At 36.4% G+C, this 20,309-nt stretch overlaps 1 protein-coding gene across 2 annotated transcripts in view; it reads right to left on the bottom strand.

The window, feature by feature from the left end:
• The window catches only part of LOC109064248 (vacuolar protein sorting-associated protein VTA1 homolog), a 28,524-nt gene that overhangs the window by 3,444 nt on the left and 4,771 nt on the right, over nucleotides 1-20,309 (bottom strand). The window contains exons 2-7 of one of the 2 annotated variants that reach the window (XM_042746230.1): nucleotides 16,690-16,784; nucleotides 12,672-12,799; nucleotides 9,945-10,020; nucleotides 8,058-8,169; nucleotides 1,550-1,732; nucleotides 665-745 (exon numbers count right to left, since the gene is read on the bottom strand). In XM_042746230.1, the coding sequence (XP_042602164.1) occupies nucleotides 665-745; nucleotides 1,550-1,732; nucleotides 8,058-8,169; nucleotides 9,945-10,020; nucleotides 12,672-12,799; nucleotides 16,690-16,784 (675 nt within the window). The remainder of the gene's footprint in view (nucleotides 1-664; nucleotides 746-1,549; nucleotides 1,733-8,057; nucleotides 8,170-9,944; nucleotides 10,021-12,671; nucleotides 12,800-16,689; nucleotides 16,785-20,309) is intronic. The other variant, XM_042746231.1, reaches the window with a different exon arrangement.

Here is a 20,309-nt window from a genome sequence, read left to right as displayed (position 1 = left end):
GAAGGCTTTGAAAAGAAATTTGCAGAATGACAATGCAAACTTTTCACATTGAGGTTATATTTATGTGTTATCTGTCTGGGTACCAGTTATGATAGCAGACAGACTTCAATTAGCCAAAACAATATCAAATGATACTCTGTTTTGTATACACGTCAGGTTGAGCTAGAAAAGCAACTTTTTGTCATCTGAAATCTGTTTCTGGATAAATTACATCTTGCATTACAAAATTCTCAGTCTGCTCTATTTCTGGCAATTGCAGCAATAATAGACAGTCATTGTATATAAAATGACCTCACTCATTAGCTAAATTATTTAATTGGCAGGCTGAATGCCAACAGCAGCTTTGGGCACAATCTGCAATAATTCTTATTAGGGGTACATTCCAGTGACACAATGGCTGGTAAGGGAATGTCATTTTGAGATTCATCTGTGGTCGTTCCCACCAACTATGGAAAGCCAAAAGCGTCAATCTGCTTCTCATAAAGCCTCAATTTATTTCTGAAAATCCTGCAATGTCAGATTTTTTTCCTCTGGCTTCATGAGCAGAAAATTAGGCTCATCATATCTGTGAAATTAGGTTCTATGCTTTCTGTAACGACTGTTTGCTGACTTCAGTGAAATTGGATTTCAGTGTAGAGGAGTCATCTTCAAACAAAAAGCTTACCTTCCTGGGTATTGTTTAGAAGTGAAGGATCAACCAATGGCATGGTTCGTGGAACAGGCACTGGTTTGACGGGCTGTGCTGCCAAAAGAGGGGGAAAAAAGTCCATCAGCTCATAACCATAAAAATGTTTTTTGCATTTGCAATCATGGCTAATAGAATGTAAAAAAAAAAAAAAAAAAACTGTAATGAAGGAATTAACTAGCCCATTTATTTTAGATCGCTGTAACTGATTTTGATTTAGATGTAGATGCGTTCAGCTACCAGCTACGGCTGAGAATAATCTTCCCAAGGAAGAAAAGAACAAAAGGTATATTTTATTTAAAGCAGAGTTCACTTTGGTTCCATCTAAAGAGTCTGAGAGCTGACATAGAGTCAAATACAAGCGCAAGGAAATGAGAGCATGCTATGCATGATCAAATTAAGTGGTTGCACCTCTGGGTGCCATGTTGCAGATTAGTCATTTCCGTGCCTGGAAGCCGAAGCACTAATCACAGAGGACAGCAGTTACCAGGGGAAACATGCCCCTCATGGGGAGCCTGAGCCTACCTTTCTAAGCTTTAGAAAGAAAAACAGGAACCCTGAACGGTCCTCTGAGTCCTCTGAGAAGTTCTAATTAACCTATACGTTTGAGTCAAGGGATTTGTGTTAAGAATGAACATCAGTGTTCATCAACTGCTGCCCACACAAACTGAGCAAATACTGATTTTAAATTTTGTTATCAAATGCATAATTATAAATGTGTTTTTAGTGTCACTTCCTATCAATTTAATTCGTCCTTGCTGAATAAAAGTATTAATTTTTAACTTACCCCAAACTTTTCAATAGTAGTGTATAGGGGAAGCATGTCAGATTGTTATAAAGTACACTTAAGCTCAGGTAGCTTACCTTCTGGATGGGGAATCTCTGCAGGTGTATTGGCTGGGGCATGTGACCCAGGAGGTATCTGAATATTACTGAAATTGGATGCTGGGGGTTGATTTGATGGGTGGCCATGGAAAGAAGGCTGAGATTGGGGTGGATTGTGAGGAGCTTCTGAAGGACCACCACCCTCTGCACCAAATTCATCATCTAAAGTAAAGAGAAAAAACAAGCAAATATGTTCACGCAAACAGCATTATGCTTTGTCAACATTAAACTTGTTGTGAAAGCGTCCAGAAAGTTCAACTTTGTTTTGGGAGTACTGATAAAACCAATGCAATTCAGAATGAAGTTTTCCTTCCAAGAGTCGTTTTTCCACGACTAATGGAGCTGCCAGCACTAATCAGGCATTTCAGTTTTCTCACATTATCCCATTCAGTGCTGAAAAAATATGTTCACAGCATTATTTTCTCACATAATTTTATAATGAATACAAATCATGGAACAAATGAGTCTCACTGCCATTCAACTGTTTGAGGGCTTTAGCTGTAAAAGCCTTTGATGAAGTGGCTTCAATCTTAAAATATCAGAGTAGCCAAGGAGATATTTTGCAGCACAGGGAAACAAACACTACACAAAAATGTTACATTTGGACACACAGAATTTTATCAGCCGAATCTATTATGCAAGTGACATTTTAGCATGATTTGATTTAAGCTTGAAACATTTTTGCTCTTCAAAACCCTGGAATAATTTGAGGACAGCCATTACATGGAACCAATTTCAATCAATTGCAAACTGAACCCTAAGACACCCCAAACTGAGTAATGAATGTAAATAAACAGAACAAGGGAAAAAAGCAAGAAATTTCAATAAACTGCGGTGGGGTTCTTCCATTTGAAATTTAACAACCATCCCACATTCATAATGTTTCTAAAGCCCCTGGGCAGATTCGATTTCGCAAAAATATTATATTACAGTAAATAACAGTTAAGAGGTTAGCTTTGCATCATATGTATTTGCCTGCATCAGCAACATTTAACAACAAGGTAAAACTTTTCATCAAAGTGAACAACAAAATGAAGCATATGAAAAACACATTTCCAAATTTGCTTGATTTAAACATGCTTTTTTGACGACATTCCTTTCCCCAGACATGTGTCAGGGGGTTTATTTTCATAATCGGCGGTGAAATAATAAGGGTGGGGCAAGTCAAACAAACATTATGCTATTATGAAAATATGGCCTTCATGTGGTTTCTGTGCAGAGGGGCTTGATTGGCCAAAGATCAGGGGGATTCCTGGTCGATCCTAGAAGGAGGTTTTGTTCTCAGAGCAATGCTGTAGGCAGATGAAGAATTGTGAAAAAGGCCATAAGTTGGCAGACTATGACCATGAAAGTCTAGAATTGAGATAGCTTTGTACTGCTATAGTAAAAAGAAAGGTTGTGATTACACAAGGATAGCACCACAAAAAAAGCTATCCCCTCTGTTCTGAAGAGCAATAATCCACAACGAGGGGCTGGATGAAGAGCTGAGCTATGCGTGAATAAGCTGTGGCTCTGGAGAATATTCTGAACACCTGAATATATATCATGCTTTCCCTGTGAGCAATGAGGGAAATAAATACCAGCAATGTATAAACTACACAGCACATAGAAAATTAACATTCATTTTTGGGGGAAGCCGTGGCCTAGTGGTTAGAGAGTTTGACTCCTAACCCTAAGTTTGTGGGTTTGAGTCCCGGGCCGGCAATACCACGACTGAGGTGCCTTTGAGCAAGGCACCGAACCCTCAATTGCTCCCCGGACACCGCAGCATAAATGGCTGCCCACTGCTCCGGGCACGTCACTAAGTTCACTGCTGTGTGTGCGCAATTTGGATGGGTTAAATGCAGAGCACGAAATCTGAGTATGGGTCACCATACTTGGCTGTATGTCACGTCACTAATTTTGTCTATGTGCGTAATCCACACATAATTCAAATGAGCACCTGACCCGCTCTAAACAGTGTTGAGTGCTGTAGACCTGGATAAAAAGTCAAATTCCTGTCTGATAAAATCAGCAAGAAAAGTAAAAGATGATTAAAAAAAAAAATGAAAGGTTGTAACCAATGACAAAAATTAAACGGTAAAAAGCGGATTTATTTTGTTGCATGACTTATCAATGTGATTTATTGAGGTTTTGCAAACTTTTTTTTTTGTGTGTGTTATTGATTAATCAGTGTGCTAACATTTCCGGGTACTTGAGTACTTGAGTGCCAATCCATAATACAGATCCTACCTTTCACTGCCCAGTGCATAACAAAGATTGATCTGTTAAACTTATTTTAAAACTCCATTAAAGTTCTCACTAATGAAAACACTCTAAAAGCTTTGTTTTAAGTAGGAAGGTGATGGAGAGGGAGCCAGCATTGGCTCTAGCGAACTATGGATTTGTAAAAGTCAACACGAGGATTAAGAGAAGCTCTCTCTGCAAATATGTCTCTTTATTTATTATCGATCTGTGCTGATTTTTTAGCTGAATTCTGAAAGTTTTAATGGGTGTGCTCAACAGAACTCTAGAGCTGCTGGCCAAAAATTTGTGACCTACATTACACTTAAAAGAAAAATGTATTCTGTGCTAATTAGTGACAGGGAGGGAATGGATAAATTGTGAACAGATGGAATTGTTTTAACATGCAAGATGAATTGCTTGGAATGCTGCAGTCATGTTCGTCTGGAAAAGTATGGAGGGAAAGGTAATTTGTGGAATTGTAAAATGTATGCAACACTTGAGGAAATACTGCAATAGGAGGAAGATGCTGTAATAATAAAAACTAAAAAACAGCAATCAGAATTGTCATGGGTGATTTAATTCGCAAGGGCAAAAGGGCATCATTATCAGGAGTAATTAAATTTGAAACATGTCCAAATCACGTTTTGCAATCAGTCATGCTACATAAAGTTATAATGTAATACATAATCATACATGTATACACGTGGTCATGCTTGTTATATTTGTCTCAATTTAATCGACTTAATGCAAACCAATTCAAATCTAAAGGTTCACCTGAATACTACAAAATAGTAATTTAGAGTCACAATGACTTCAGCATGTCTAGAGCATGTTCTACACTGACTTTTTAAACCTCTCATTTTTTCCAAGCTGTACTTGTCCTGACACCAGAGCCCATTTGAGTTTGACCTTAATTTCTCAACGGGCTAAAATAAAGAGCCCCTTACTTTCCATGGAGTCATGGCACGGGTGCAAATCCTGCTCCAGGAAACGAACAGCTACTGGTGTAAACACTGTAGATGAGTCTTAGGAATAGTATACTAATTGAGAAACTTGTTACAGATCAGTTCTCTTTCCTTCAAATAAGCCTTTTTCCCATGCCCCAAGGCATGCTTGCTGTGCATATATTCCCGTAAGTGGGGAAGCTAAACTCATATGGCGAGGAGACAATACCACTAGTATGGTTCTTAAAGGAATATTCCACGTTCAACACAACTTAAGTTCAGCCAGCAGTTGTAGCATAATGTTGATTACCACAAATAATGATTTTGACTCATGCTTCCTTTTCTTTAACCCTCATGTTTTGTTCTAGTCATTTTAACCCAGAAAAGATTTTATTTTTCCTGAAAAATCCTAGTTAAAGTTACAGCATTGGGCTAAAACCTGCTGACTGTGCTCACACAGGGTGTAACAACTTCCCAAAAAGAATTGACAATTTTTGCATTAACTTGTTATACTTGTGGTGCTCCTATCCAAAAATGACCAGCCTACAATATTGATTATAAATTTCTTGTTATTATTTTTATAAAATATCACATCCAATCTTTTTAACCATCTTGTTTTCTTGTATTTGTTCTTTTGAGCTTATGCATCTCAGTTTTTGAGTAGATATTGCTAAAATAATCTGAAAAGGTTTTTTTTTTTTAATCACTTAAAAACTGAGGTGCATAACCTCAAATCAGTGAGGCCTATACCAATCAGTTTCAAAAAGAAATACAAAACCTGTATTAACTGAAAGAATGGTTGACAAAAAGACTGAACCCAACATAGTCATAATATAGCATAATGACAGATTTACAATAAATTTTTAAAAGGCCAGTCATTTTTGACTGGGACACCAAAGTAGGTGAAGGATTTTCAGCACAGCATGTTCTTTGTACATTACATAACTTAAAATATAAAATTCTACCATATAAAACACTCTTTTGGAAAAACACAGTGATCACTTTTCAAGTCGTTGAGGAGCAAAACTCTGTCTTCCTTCATCATATGCTGTAATAAGAGGGATGCACTGTCATACGGAGAACCCGCATACACAGGAACAACCTGACTAACTGCTAAGGACAACAGAAAACGAACAGTTAATCAGCTGACCCGATGCAGGTCTGACCTCAAACAAGGTCTGGTGTTTGTTATACAGCACATAAACATCTTGGCATATTGTTATAATAATTTTTCTAAGGGACTTCCTCGGAAAGGCAATTTGACGGACATATGGAACGCGACAAATCTGTGATAAGAAGCTTAAACTCCGCAAGGCAAAAGCATGCTATCATTTTTCTCTTGGCAATGCAGCACATCAGTGGGAATAACCAAGCATGAGGTCACTACTTAACAAGAGGGGCCCAGCTGCTAGATGTAAAGCTCAAGAAATCTAATTGAAATACCATTAAAACGTGAAGAAACACTTGTGACATGAGTTTGGGACAGCAGTTAAAAATAAATCCGCTTACACAGAATAAAACCAGTGATAATACAGGCAACATTATACAAATATCACATAATACAGAAACATACTGTGCATCTATGTGTACATCCCAACAGCTCAGTCTACAGATGACTTCATCTCTGACATGAGCAGGTCAGGTCAAAAGCAGCACACCCAGCAGATGTGGAGGGGAGAGTGATCTAACTGAATCCCATCGCCAAGCACTATTTTGACCTCCGCATGAACAAGGAACATTCTTCACTCTTAAACATAATAATTTCACATTTTCATATAAATCTCTAAACAAGATACGCTTCATAATGAAATTGCAACTAATAGGACGATCAATCTTTAGATGAATACCTGCAAAAGGCTTTCTCAAGTATATGAATTTGTATATCCTACTTTATAAATATGCTATATTACAGACATGCTCTCAACCACTGTTTATTATGCAACGAGGCTGTAACCATAGTGAAAGAGTACAATGTGAAGAGGCACTGTAAAATAGATGAATAGCTCTTGAATCAGACTACTTGCAATCAGTCAGATATATTATCTTTGTTATAGAAACATTTTTAAAAGCCAATTTGCAGTATTTTTTCAAAGTTTCCTCCTAGGTGGGAATGGCTGTCATGAATAATGCAAAATGTTAAAAAAAAAAAAAAAAAAAACAGCTATATATGTTTTTTTTTTTTAAATGATCAAAAACATTAATGTTACTGTTCTCTGCTGCTTTCATTCACAAAATCATGAAAGCTCGGGCTTGCCCCAATGAATGTTTCATTTGGCCCACTTCTTGATGAAGTTGAATAGCCCTGCTATATGCTATTGGCACGGCATGGTGTTCTACGTCTGGTGATCGTTAATTTAAATAAAGTTTCAAGAGGAAATGGGTTTGGTATTGCTATTGTGTAAACACTTTAGGATGAAATGACCTTTTCCTTTCCAAATGTCCAAATCAAAACATTGACATTATGTAACTCCATACAAAAATCACTGAATTAACCATTCCAATTTTTATTATAGAGCAACATAAGCAACCTATTAAACAACAGGCAATCTATTTGTGTTCTGTGAATTGATTACATTAATTAACTTGAAATTAAATATCCTAAAAACTAACTACAGGTAATCACAAGGAATATGCTGCAAGAGATTTCTTATTCACATTCTTAAGAAATCAACTGCCACCACTACAGTGTAACTTCCTATTACTATGCTGCAGCTTTTTTAATCTTGATAAAAACCCATTTAGCTGCTTCTAATTACTTGAGTTAGATAGTGGCTAGTCTGCGTCTCAGACGACCCACAAACTGCAAACTGTTACTAAATTAAACAAAACTGGAAAGTACTTTCTCTATCTGGCAAGATCTAATATGTTTGGCTGGTTTTATCCATTTTTTTTTTTTTTTAAATCAACACTGTGTTTACAAGGTACTGCATTACTTTTTTCCATTTAATTTTTAAAAGACATTTCAATTCTGCATTCACTCTAAAACTTAAAATAGTTAGATTAGCCAACTGTGGATAATTTTCACATGATTAAAAGGGGTGGCAACCCTAATCTACTCTGTGATTGTTTAAATAATCACCACATAAATAGCAACCTGTGCTGACTCGCAGCGGGAGGGTCACGGGGCAAGGTGGTCATCTCCTGTGAGAAAATTTACTTTCAGTAAATTGATAAGGCACACAATGTGCTAACATTTACTGACTCAAAAACAACAGACTCACATAGTAAACCTAGAGGAAAGCCTCCAACTGGTGTGTATTTTGTTAATGGGAATCACAGGACCATTCTGGGGGAGCAGATATAATATCAGCACTTACCATATGCTTCCCCCTCCATTCCAATAGGACCAGGCTGCGGAGTCTCACCATTCTTCAGGCAGTTGTGGATGTAGGCTGCCTTCCACTTTGCATACTTCCTGTGCTGGATATTCTGGATAGGGGAGAAAATGGTATAGTCAATCAGTGAATCATTAAGATAAGAAATACTCGAACTTTCCCAACAACACAATAGGTGCTAAAAGAGCAGATTTGATTTGTGAGGATTTTGTCTGGATATGACGGATAAGAATTGACCGATGAATGATTCACTCTTGACTTACATGTACTTATGATTGTGAGTTTAACGACTGGCATATTCCGCATTGCTTTTGAATAAAGCAATTTTTCATTTTTAAAGCTTTTGAAAAGCTTGCATTGAAATTGAAGGGCTGTTACGCGTGATGAACAGTTTAATTCCTTGAATGGCATATGCAATATGTTAAAAGACACCAATATTTATTTAAAAACCAATAATAAGGGGGTTTTAAAAAAAATTTGAAGTACCTACAAATAAGATGCCACCCTTCCTAAGAACAAAGTCAGCTACATATTTTCATGTACACTTAGGAAGAAAAATATTATATAGACATAAAAAATATATACTTTTATATTTTACTATAATTTATCAGGAAAATATTTACTTTGTATTAAATTGACAGGATATTTACATTCTAACCACTAACAGTATAATGTTAGACAGTTTTAATAAAAATCACTTTCACAATAAATATTGTTTTAAAGCAGCACATTAAAAAATGATTGCTTTAAACATTTTCAACATATATTTTAATTTCTTATTTTCTGATTTATATTTATATTAATATAGAATTTAACTGATGTTTTTCAAGGTGGAATGTGCAACAGCTATTTTAAAGTCAGAACTTTATGTCAACCAGTCTTTTGCAATATAAAAAATTAATGCAATGCATTCGGCATATTATTCATATAAGAGTTGTAATTATTGATTTTGTACAGTGAAACATTTTTAATCAAATGACTTTAAAGTATGTTGGCTTCATTTTCAATGGTCTGAAGTGTGCTGAAACCAGTAATTACACCACCGACTCAAATCCATTAAAAGGGTCTCACAGACTCTTGAAGCCCCTGTACATCTCAACTTCTACTTTTACATACATCAGAACCGAGTCCTCTTAAGTCTAGCACTAAAAAGTTCCCTTTCCTCGTGTAATCTAATATGGCACAACTCCTTGTGGCATTGTCGGAGCGAAACAGCACAGTAATGGAGGGCGATTCTGAGAGCTCATTGTCTGGGTTAGTGTTACACAGAGAAGGCGCACTGTTTCAACAGTCAATCCAATGAGCTCTCTACAGTAGGAAAATGTCTGGCCCTTAGGGAGCGAAGAACACTCAATGAAACATTGTCCATCTTCGGACACAGGTCACTTCCCTCTGTATAAAAGAGACATCTGCGGCCATGGCGACCAGTAGGGATGGTCTAATAGGCACACTGGAAATACACAGATTCAACTGGTGGATTAGCAACACTTTCCAGGCATAAGTTTGCCAAGAATTGGCCTCTCAAAACCTCTGTGTACATTGAGTCTGGTGAGGCGTTGTCAGTCCTTGGGCTCAGCTTTATAGTTTCCCATTAATTTCCACCTTTTCATGTTTTTGTAGCAGTTTTCAGATTTGAACACAAGAACATGGCTTTAATGACGTATTTGATTCCATCAGACATTTTCACGTTCCACTAAATTAGGCGAGTTTGTGTCTGTGCCATCAGAAACAGGGGACTGTGTCAAGAAACACATCTCAGGCCCATATTTATGTCCCTTCAACACAAAACGTTGACATACTAGCCTTGGCATAAAAATACAGACCTACCTAGCTGAAAAGTAGAGAACGAAACAACCGACAGTGACTCACCTCATCTGATAATTCGCCAAAGACACTCAACACATCATACAGGAGACTTGAGGTGTAGAAGGACTTGATCATATTCCTGTGATCAAAACACACATTAAACCGTTAACACTGGAGTCAATTAATTTCTCAAAGTACAACAAATAAGCCAATTGTATGTCTCAAAGCAGATGTGTAAAACGTAGAACATCTGGATTTTACAAACATACTACTGTTCAGATGTTTGGGGTCAGTGTCTTTTTTTAATCCAAGGCTACATTTATTTAAAAAAGAAAAACAGTTATATTGTAATATACTACTACTATTTTAATATATTAAAACATAAATATAAAAAATAAAATAAAAATCCAGAACCTCTGAAGCTAGAGAGACTGTTCACTTCTGGTAATCCTGACTCATAATCCTTTTTTTTTTATTATTATTATTTTAGTTCTCTCTTTCCAAAAGTCATTTATTTCTTCACACATGGTGCCATTAAACATGCATTTATGATGTAATCAGCGTTGTTTTTTGCTACATACCCCAAATTAGTTTTCTTAAATTTCAATTATCAAAGGTTTAGGTAGGTGTTTTTTAATTTCCTATCAAAACGTATGCAATGACCCTGAAAGTCAGGTATGGTGTTATTCTCATACAACAGCTCCCGGTTACCATCCTGGGACATATTAATCATGGTCACACTTCTGCTGTAGTCAAACACGCCAATGTTCAAACCTCCTAATAAGGAACCATGAAATGAGACATGAGACTATACCAAGTATGACTTATCCTCTTTAAATAAAAACAAACAAATATAATTTAAAGTGGTTCATTTAAAGTCTCTTTCAGTACATTTTCATCTTTAGGCCCACTGCTCTGATCACAGTCAGAAAAACCTCACTCTCTATAAACCCTTTAAGGTTACAATTACACAATTCATGTTCAAGAAAACCTAAAGGTTAACTTTAGGGTGCTTTCACACTTGGTTCACTTGCCTGGTCCGAACCAGAGTTTGATTGCTCCCCCCTCCCCCTGCCCCGTCTGGACTGCATTCATATTATTTTATTTGGGTCCGTCGTTTGCGTCATCAAGCCAACAGCCGTTTACCCCGTTGCTTAGTAACGGCAGGGCGAGAAGGTGGTGGCAAATGCATAACATTGCTCTCTGCACTTTTATATATTTACGTTTTTGAACCATTCGTTTTGTTTACAAAGCTTCGGTACATAATGGCACTTACTCTGTCTTGCAAATGTACTGCAAATGATCTAAAGAATGCTGAAGGCGAACAGAAATGAGACGTACAGCTTTCTGCTTGCAGCGCGTCTGTCACCCTCGTGAGGAAAGTGAGTGAAACACACACACAAAAACACATATTTTTATCAAATAATACGTCATTAATAGCGGTTCACTTTCGCGATTTGGTATGATTGCGTTCACATCAGCAGCGAACCGTACCGGAGTTCACGTGAACCGCACCCCAGACCACCCTTTTTAAGCAGACTTGGGTACAGTTCATGGGTGCGCACCCGAGTTCGGAAGACAGCGTTCACATCATCCAAACAAACCGAACTCTGACGTCAATTGAACCCGGGTGCGCACTAAAAGTGCCAGTGTGAAAGCACCCTTAAAGTTTTGCCCTCTGAAGAAGATTCAGAAGCATGGAATGGTCATCTATTAGATATATATTCACTTTTGTTCCAGAGGCTATACATTTCTGCAATTCAAAGGTTTAATAAGTTTTTTTTCTCTCTCTCTCTTATTGTTATGTATGGAATTTATTATGAAGCAAGCTGGGTTGTGTTTTTACTTATTTATCTCTTTGTATTGTGTAGGTGATATCTTATGTTTGTATGATGCTATGTTACTACCCTACTTTAATTGCCCCTTGTGGGATTAATAAAGTTGTTAATTTAACTTAAAGGAACTTGCTGACAATACTTGCATTGTTTTTCCAGAATGGGGATAAATGTCATGAACTACAGCACCTTTTAAAAGTAAAATCATAAAGTACACAATGATTCACCTTTTGAACTGTTCGAACAAACCCTGAGTATGTGAATACATCCTGAAGAGTGGCCTCTGGACAGGGAGTGTATGCAGGACTGACAGCTTCCTACAGTAAGATAGATCTTCACTCTAAACCCCATCAGCAGGAAGAGGATAAAGAGCATAAGGGCACGAAATGCCTGTTGTTTCTTCTTGCAGCAATGTAAGACTTTGCTAGCAATTCACTTTTGGAGGTTTTTCTTGCGCAACAGAATCCTATACAACGTTCCTACGTCTACAACAACGTCTTGAAATGTATTTCTCTGAGATTTCATTGCGTCTTGGTAAACATTTTATAAATGTGTACTCAGGTTTATCAAGCTACAACCAAACTAACGATCACTTAAAATACCTTGGGAAGTGCCAGTCTGCATGACCTGAGGCCTGAGTCACTGCCAGGTATTCAGCTCCTGGACCCTTTACCAGCACTGCACTGCTTATTTACGTCACTGTCCACAACAGCTTCATTATACTGCAGTGACCTGTAACGCTACACCTGGCTAATTCATGCCGTCTCACTCCCAAGCAACTGCCCTGTACAGAACCAGCTTTGTAGCTAATTTTAGACTGCTACTCACTCCCTGTATGTGCAATACTCACAGTAGGGTTATTTTGTGTCACAGTTCAGTGAAATAGTAATTAAGGTCTGTGCATTTAAACAGTCTGAACAATCTGGGGACTAATCCAATCCAGACCCTAACTTACTTGTGGAAACGTCCTGATCGATCTTCATTGTCTGCATAGAGGAACATTTTCAAGGCGTAATTCTCAATGTGGGCATTGCCAACTACTTCCTGCGTGATGGATTCATTGTCGCTGAGCTCCTTCTTCATCTGAAACACAAAGAAATTTAGTTTTCCATGTGCAGTATGGATGTTAATGTTAATATCATCTTAAGTGCTATGCAAATGAGGTCATTTTAGCATGTTTAAGCGTGGGCGATACTGTAAAGAGTGTTTACTGCATCATTTATGACAGATTCTAGATGATTACTCTCTAAAGCTCTAGTTTCCATAGCATGACTCATTAATTCCTGAGATGCATCGGCCACTTTGATTCCACTCCAGAAGCCTAGTATAATTAATATTTTGTTGCAAAAGAGGGTCCCTCTGGAGGGTTGCCCAAGCGCAATTAGTGGACTCATTCACCCAGCTATTATTATGATCCTTTCTGCGACACCAGGCGAATTAATTTGCAGCCTCATAATTTACAGAAAATGGTTAAGATGCAACAGACAATAGCACTGCGTGGACTAAAGCAGGCTTATGCTCTCTCACTTCTAATAATACTGAGACAGCAGCAAATCTGAATATATCTATTTGTTTTCCTGGCATGAGTTTTTTAAGCTTCATCCTTCTCCATGTTGGTACATTGAAAATAAATGTGGTGTAGATTCATTTAAAATAAATTTAGACAGTGATTATATAAACATAAGCAATTTTTGAGGTGGTCCTGCATTAAAAAAAAAAAAAAATTCATTGCAACATTAAATGGAATGGCAGGTTTCAGCACATTTGCAGCTATAATCCTGATCTCTGCAAACCAGTGTAACACATAAGACAGCAGTGACCCGGTCTATTACTTAGGTTTGGAATGGCCAGCACCCAACTGCCAAAGCTTCAGCCAGTCGGCGGCCCCCGGGATCTGCCTTCCTCTCTGTGATGTTACAGTCTGCTAGAGAGCGTCAGGTTTCCTTGTAAAATCAGTAAAGCAAATACGACTGGTTACATTTCAACAGGTGGAACCTGGGCGCCTGAATGGACTCACTGTTCACGTTTTAATGAAATTTTGACCTATTCTATGAAAAAGCATTGCGAAGGCACAGTACATCACTTGTGCGGCATCGCAGAAGAATATAAAAACATAAGTCGGAAGGAATCGTGCAAAAAACAGTACAGAGAGAAAGAGAGATTGAACGCTTTCAGTTGCCAGTGCACACTAAATCAAAGCCTTGAAACTAGATCTTGTCTCTGCACACCGATTCCATGGGGTTTACCCAAAATCCCCCTGGAAAAAAAGAAACACTAGAGTCATTTTAACACTCTTACTAAAGGAAGCTTGTTCTGTTAAGAAAAGCGAAGAAGGTACTATGTGTTTTCTGGCCAAGACACATGCTGATATTTAGCACTAGAGCATGATATAGGTGAAGTGAACCTTATTATGCACATTCTACTTCTCTGTGCAAGTCTATGAGACAAAACTCCTACATCAAACACTGAGAATTAGCAGGCTTAAAGGTCATTTACATAAATGCTTCAGAAGACAGATATTTCAAGCCCATAATTTGTTGTATAAAAAACACTTTGGTCAGTACAAATCATGTTTACTTCTGTGTCAAGTGAACCTGTATTTATTGTAGTCTAGGACTGGGTCATGTTTTCTTTTACCTTGTCTAGTTTTGTTCATTGTTTCTCGAGGATGGAAGAACCTGTCCATGCTGGCATCTAACTAATTTGTCTAGCTTCTGCTAGCTGACAGATGACTTTGTGCTAGGGGTGTAACGATTCACTCGTTTTATCGATGCTTGAAACATGATTTTTGAATCGTGAATCACCGATCTTGGACAGTAATCGATTTTAAGACACTAAGGATCGAATGAATCACGATTTCTATAGTGATTTAATGCTTTCAAAATATATACACATTAAATTACTACAAGCACAAAGTAATGGAGACCTTAAACAGTTTTCGTGCCTCGCATCTCTCCTTCACGCGCTCCACTATTACACCCCGAGACCACAGCATTAACAACAACATGTTGAAATAAGAGCATGAGGTTTATCTGATAATCAGATGCATGACAGTAGCGTTTGTTGCTTTAGCAAACATACATGGCAAGTGTTTTCTTTCAGAATCATCATTCGCTGATGGAGAGGAACAGTTAAATAGCTACTATAGCATTTTATTTTATGAAAATGAGATGAAGTTTTCGCACTGAAAGAGAAGTGATCTCGCGCTCATAGACGAGCCAGGCTATATCTGCAGCTTATCTGAATAAAAAGCAGAATGAACCAATGAAACGTTAAGAAAAAAAAAATAAATAAGTAAAATTTATGAATGATGCAGTGCTAATTGACATATTTATTACAGTACAGAAACTATAAAGTTTATTTTATACCTTATTATGTGCAGAAAATAATTGCTAATTAAATGTAGTATATAAAAAAATTATAAAATTGCCATTAGGAAAAAATTATAGATTACAAAATATTCAATAATTTCAATCAATTTATTACATCAAATAAAAAAAAATAAAAAAAAAAAAAAATAAAAAAATAATAATAAAAAAAAAATAATAATAAAAAAAAATAATATAATGCATATAGGCTACATACATAAAATTATTGTATTTGACATTCCTGTCACTTCTGAAATGATGGCTACGTCCCTGGTATGACAAAATGTTAGCTTATGCATAATACTTTTAAAGCTCTTTTTTAAAATCTTGGCTTACATAAATTTTTACATATGCTTTGTCATGCCTGCCATAGCATCATTAAACTAGCATCTAACAAAGGACAAAAGTCTCTCTCTCTAACCTATGGTTCTGTAACCACAAAGGCTGCTGTGTAATTTGCCCCCTGACTAAGCATTTAAAGAATTTAGGGGAAGCATTTAAATAATCCTGCTAATGCACTTATAGAATGTAGAATCGAATCTTATTGAATTGTGAATCGAATCATTCTAAATGTGCAAAAATCATTCTTGAATCGAATCGAAAACCTATGAATCGTGAATCGAATCGTTGTCTACCCTAAGATTCACAGCCCTACTTTGTGCTGAAATACCTTAGAGTTTGACTGGATGTTGCAGTAGTTAGACATTATTATTTGCATTATGCTTTTTTATTTTTTTATTTTTTTTTTAAGAACAGGCCTGTGAACCATTTCTGGGTTGAGAACCAATTTCAATCACAGTTATGCTACCTAAACCACTGTAGATTTATAAGACACTGCAAAACATTTCTTTATGGATTAAAAGAATAAGGTCGGTTAAGTTGACAATTTCTATACATAATCTATAAATAGCTATAAAACAAAAGTTCTAAGTTTAATAGATCCATGGATTTCTCTCTTTGTAGTAGATTTCTTGCATATAATCCCCTGAATGACAGGTGCCTGATTCAAATCATAATTATAGAGCAGAGCATCATCCTTTCACACAGATTCAGTTCAGTACACTGTATGTTTCAGACCTTTGACCGGATGTGCCCACCAGGATCTGGGTCTCCACAGATTGTTGTTTCCTGTTTCTGTGACATTTAATGAACTGAGCTGAGGCGATAGTAAAAGCAAGCTCCAGAGACAGCAGGGTTTCCATTCTCTCCTAATTGGTTCCCGAAATGTCTATAACAGCGCCTAAGCATAAAAGCTAAGTTTTTCCGTAGCTTCCTGCTCCCCTTCTGAGGAGACCTATAAATTCAGCCTTGTGAACTGTGATGTGAATACAATGGCCTTAATACAAAAGGTCACTTATCACTTTTTGCTAATGCCACATACACAAAAGAAATCAAAACTAGAAGAAGTATGAGTCTAGAATTATGAATCTATAGATCTATCTGTAAATACCAGCATTTTGCAAAATAAGGCAGTACATTTTTAAAAGATTTGTTTAAGTAAATACTTATAAATAGTTCACATCAGTTGAATAAGTGTGCTTAGCAAGTTCATGAGGTAAGAAGTTAATTAAAAAAAAAAAAGATATTAACCTATTTAGGACTTACCATTTCCAACTGATCCATTAGTTTCACAAGAAACTTTCGGCACTCCGGAGTTTTGCTATCTAGTTTCATTCCTGTCTGCATGGCATAAAGTCGACCTGAAAAACATTAGACATGAGAGGAGCATTTTACTTTCAATGTTTAATCACTGCACTGATGTCATGTTGGCCTTCAGTATACAGTACAGTCAAATGTCTAGACATGCCTAACTGTCATGTTTTTCATGACCTTATAACTTATGCTAAAATACTTTTGTAGAGTACTTTTGTAAGTTGTATACGTTTCTTTACATATATGTTTGTTTTTTTTTTAGTTGGAATGAAGTGAAGAAAACGAAGCCAGCATGTGTCCGGTATATCAGAATTCCTTCATTACAGTCCAAGAAGAAGAGCAATACAGACTACCTCATAAAGTTGGCTGAGAGAATGCCAAGTGTGTGCAAAGCTGTTATCAATGTAAAGAAGTGTTATACTGAAGTAGTTTCATACTTCCATTTCTGTTATTTCAAAATTTTGCTGAGTTAAAATGTGAAAAAAAGTAAAAGTGTCCAAATGTTTGACTGTTAGTGTAAGGAAAATTATATTATGAGTTTGAAAGATGCAAAATAAAACGTAAAAACAGACATGATATAACCTAAATAAATAAATACACATTTTAATAGTAATTAAAATAATTAGAGTTTAAGTTTTGTTAAAGTTTTGACCCTTCCTCCACTATCCTCCAATTCCCTTTTCTTGCCAGTAAACTGCATTTATTTGCTTTTATATGTCTTTGGACCACTGGAGTTATAAGAGTTATAAAACATGGTCAGGCCTACACATCTGGCAAATGTTTTCAAGGTATTTTACTGGCCATATGTGACCAGTACAATGGAATTCTTACTGGCTCTTGCTCATTTAGTACAATATACAACAGTGGCACATGATACTAAGTGAGAAAGTTGAGAAAGTTAAAAAAAAAAAAAAAAAAATTTTTTTGCCACTGTACTTGTCATTTCTGGCTTAAATACCAGGGATACAACTGCAGGGCAAGATACTTAAAAATTAACCCAACAGCCTATTTTAATATTAATAAATAAAATTGCAAGTCTTGATCAATCAATAGACCCTAATAGAAAAAGAATGTGATCTACAAAGAAGAAGTGAAGCATGAAACAGGAAGCGCAGAGTTTGTTCATTAGAATTCAAGAAGGATCGCAAACAAGGTCCTTATTACAGGGTTCCTGGAAGAAGACAAGACAACATTCAATTGCTATTGCACAAGTTCAAAGTCATTAAGTTAAGAGGGAGTGTTAAGAGGGACATTTGGAAAAAGAAGGCAACAAGCCCCAAGCCTTTGGGATATGCTCCACTAATGAAGATAATATCCGGTCTCACCCACACTTTCACCTATTTAAAATCTCACCTAGGTGAACCTATGCTGTCCCAAAGGAAATTAAAGATGAGGGCTTACAAAGTATTCCCGGGCTTGCTATCGTATTTATGTGATGAAGAGGGATGTAACGATCCCCTCGCGGCTAAACACTGGCCAAAATCTTCATTTGCTTAACACTGAGATACATCAGGACGGACCTCTTACTAAATGTAACAAAACTAAACATCACAACGAGAAAACTAAGAGATAAAAAATTTGTCATGAACTTATGAACTGTTTTACTTGGTCTTTAAAATGGTATATATTTGCAAGAATATATGGTAATCATATTAGGTGAAATACATAATTGTTGTAAACACATGGTGGAAAAGGCTGGACAAGTTTTCTTGATATTACAGTGCTTTTAGCAATATAAAATATCCAAACAAAATAACCAACTCCACATGCTTTGCTGAAATGACATCCGTCAAGCCGAGACGGGACTTTGAATGGCACTTTGTATGCGAGGCAGACATTGAAATCAGTCATCTAATTCCGATTTTAAACACATTAGCCAGTAAAACACAGTGAACTGGCAATTACAACTTCCTGAAGGAAACAAGGAAAAGCAAATATGCCCAGCTGTGAGTGCTCAGGCCAGGGCAAATACAACCTGCGTGTTAGTCCTCATAAAGGTGTCTGTATGCTGCTGGATTAATCTGTGCTCTCTGCCAAGAGGTAAGGTACAAATTTCAGTAATTGAAATACAAATGTTTTTGTTGAGAGGGAAAAACACTAGATAAACATGAAACTGAATCAATTTGAAAATGGTTTAGACAGCCATCAAATGCTTAAGTTTTAATTCAAACAAGAGGCCTATTCGCATCTAGTCAGACATGTAAGGTGCCTTAGTTAAAATAAGCATAGTTAGGTTACTTAGAATAAGAAGGGTTAAATAAACAGAGAGAGAAAAATTGAGAGAGAAAACAACAGGATCAGCTTAAAAGAAAATACAAGCAAATCCAATAGTCTTTTGCAGTGAACAAGGAAAGGCCATAGGAAGCACATGAAATACCAGTCAAAATATTTTTCAGCCATATCACCAATTACATCCAAATATAATAAAACTACAAAGAAACAGGGTAAGGTAATTGAGTTATCAATCTGGATATACAGTATATTTCATAATTGTTAGCATCACATTAGTTTAGTAAAATGTACAAAAACCCTAAGAAACCATACAATGGTTTTTTTTTTTTTTTTTTTTTTTGGTCGTTTTGTTTTGTGATCTCAACCTAACAAACTTTGTTACTTTATCATAATCTCAAAAAACATCTCTCATGAGAAACAAATGGTATGTTGCTCATGATTAGTGCCAGAGATCTCTGATCATTCATTATGCAGCAATAAATACGCTGTGCTTGGAAATGAATTTTAAGGAAAACTCGACTTTTTAAGTCAACAACTTGTGTTGCAATCACTACAAAACAAGACAGAAAAAATAATAATATCTGGATTCTGCAACCAAGTCTTTCAGTATCACACTAAAATTTATGCAAGACCTCTTCATTTCACTTAGTCCTCAAAAATCCTCTCTATTTCGGGAGAAGACAGGTTATAATGAGGTCACAATTCAAATGGTTATCAGTTAGATAACCTTGTGTGAACAAAATAATTGGAGGTTCAATAGATGGCAGCTGAAAAGAAAGGCTCATACAGTTTGATAAATTTTTGTCAAGTTTCTTTAAGAACATGCCATTTCCTCTTCCATGAGGCCCAATTTGCAGAGATCTGATGTCTATCAGAAAAGATCACAGCATACGGTCACAAAGTCCTCCTTTGTAACTGTATTATGCCCATACTGCTCAACATCCAATTTTCCTCATCTGAAACAATGCAACACTGAGGCCATTCAGAGTTGTAAAGCATAAAAATAAAAACCATAATCTATTATTTGCCTACAGGTGATTTTATTTCTTTTTCTGTTTAAAAGAAAGCAAGTGAAATAAGGAGTGTGAATTGAAGTAATAATAGGAGTTTTATTGAAAGCGGTCACAAACCTTATCAAGTGACTTAAAACAGCTCATTTTGGCTTAATTAAATAGCCTAAATGTAAATTAATTTAGAAAGACTCTTATTGGTCATATGAATCCTTGTTACTTGCATCATGTGCCTGGGCCAAACACCAGATTGCACCCACTGTAATGTCCACTGTACAACAAAGCACACTACAATATCTCAGATGCTCATTATGGCCAAGTAAGCATCAA

The sequence above is a fragment of the Cyprinus carpio genome, chromosome B20 (genome assembly GCF_018340385.1).
Source record: "Cyprinus carpio isolate SPL01 chromosome B20, ASM1834038v1, whole genome shotgun sequence".
In the NCBI taxonomy this organism is placed as follows: Eukaryota; Metazoa; Chordata; class Actinopteri; order Cypriniformes; family Cyprinidae; genus Cyprinus; species Cyprinus carpio.
The sequence above is the reverse complement of the archived record's forward strand: the minus strand, read 5'-3'. Positions and strand labels throughout refer to the sequence as shown.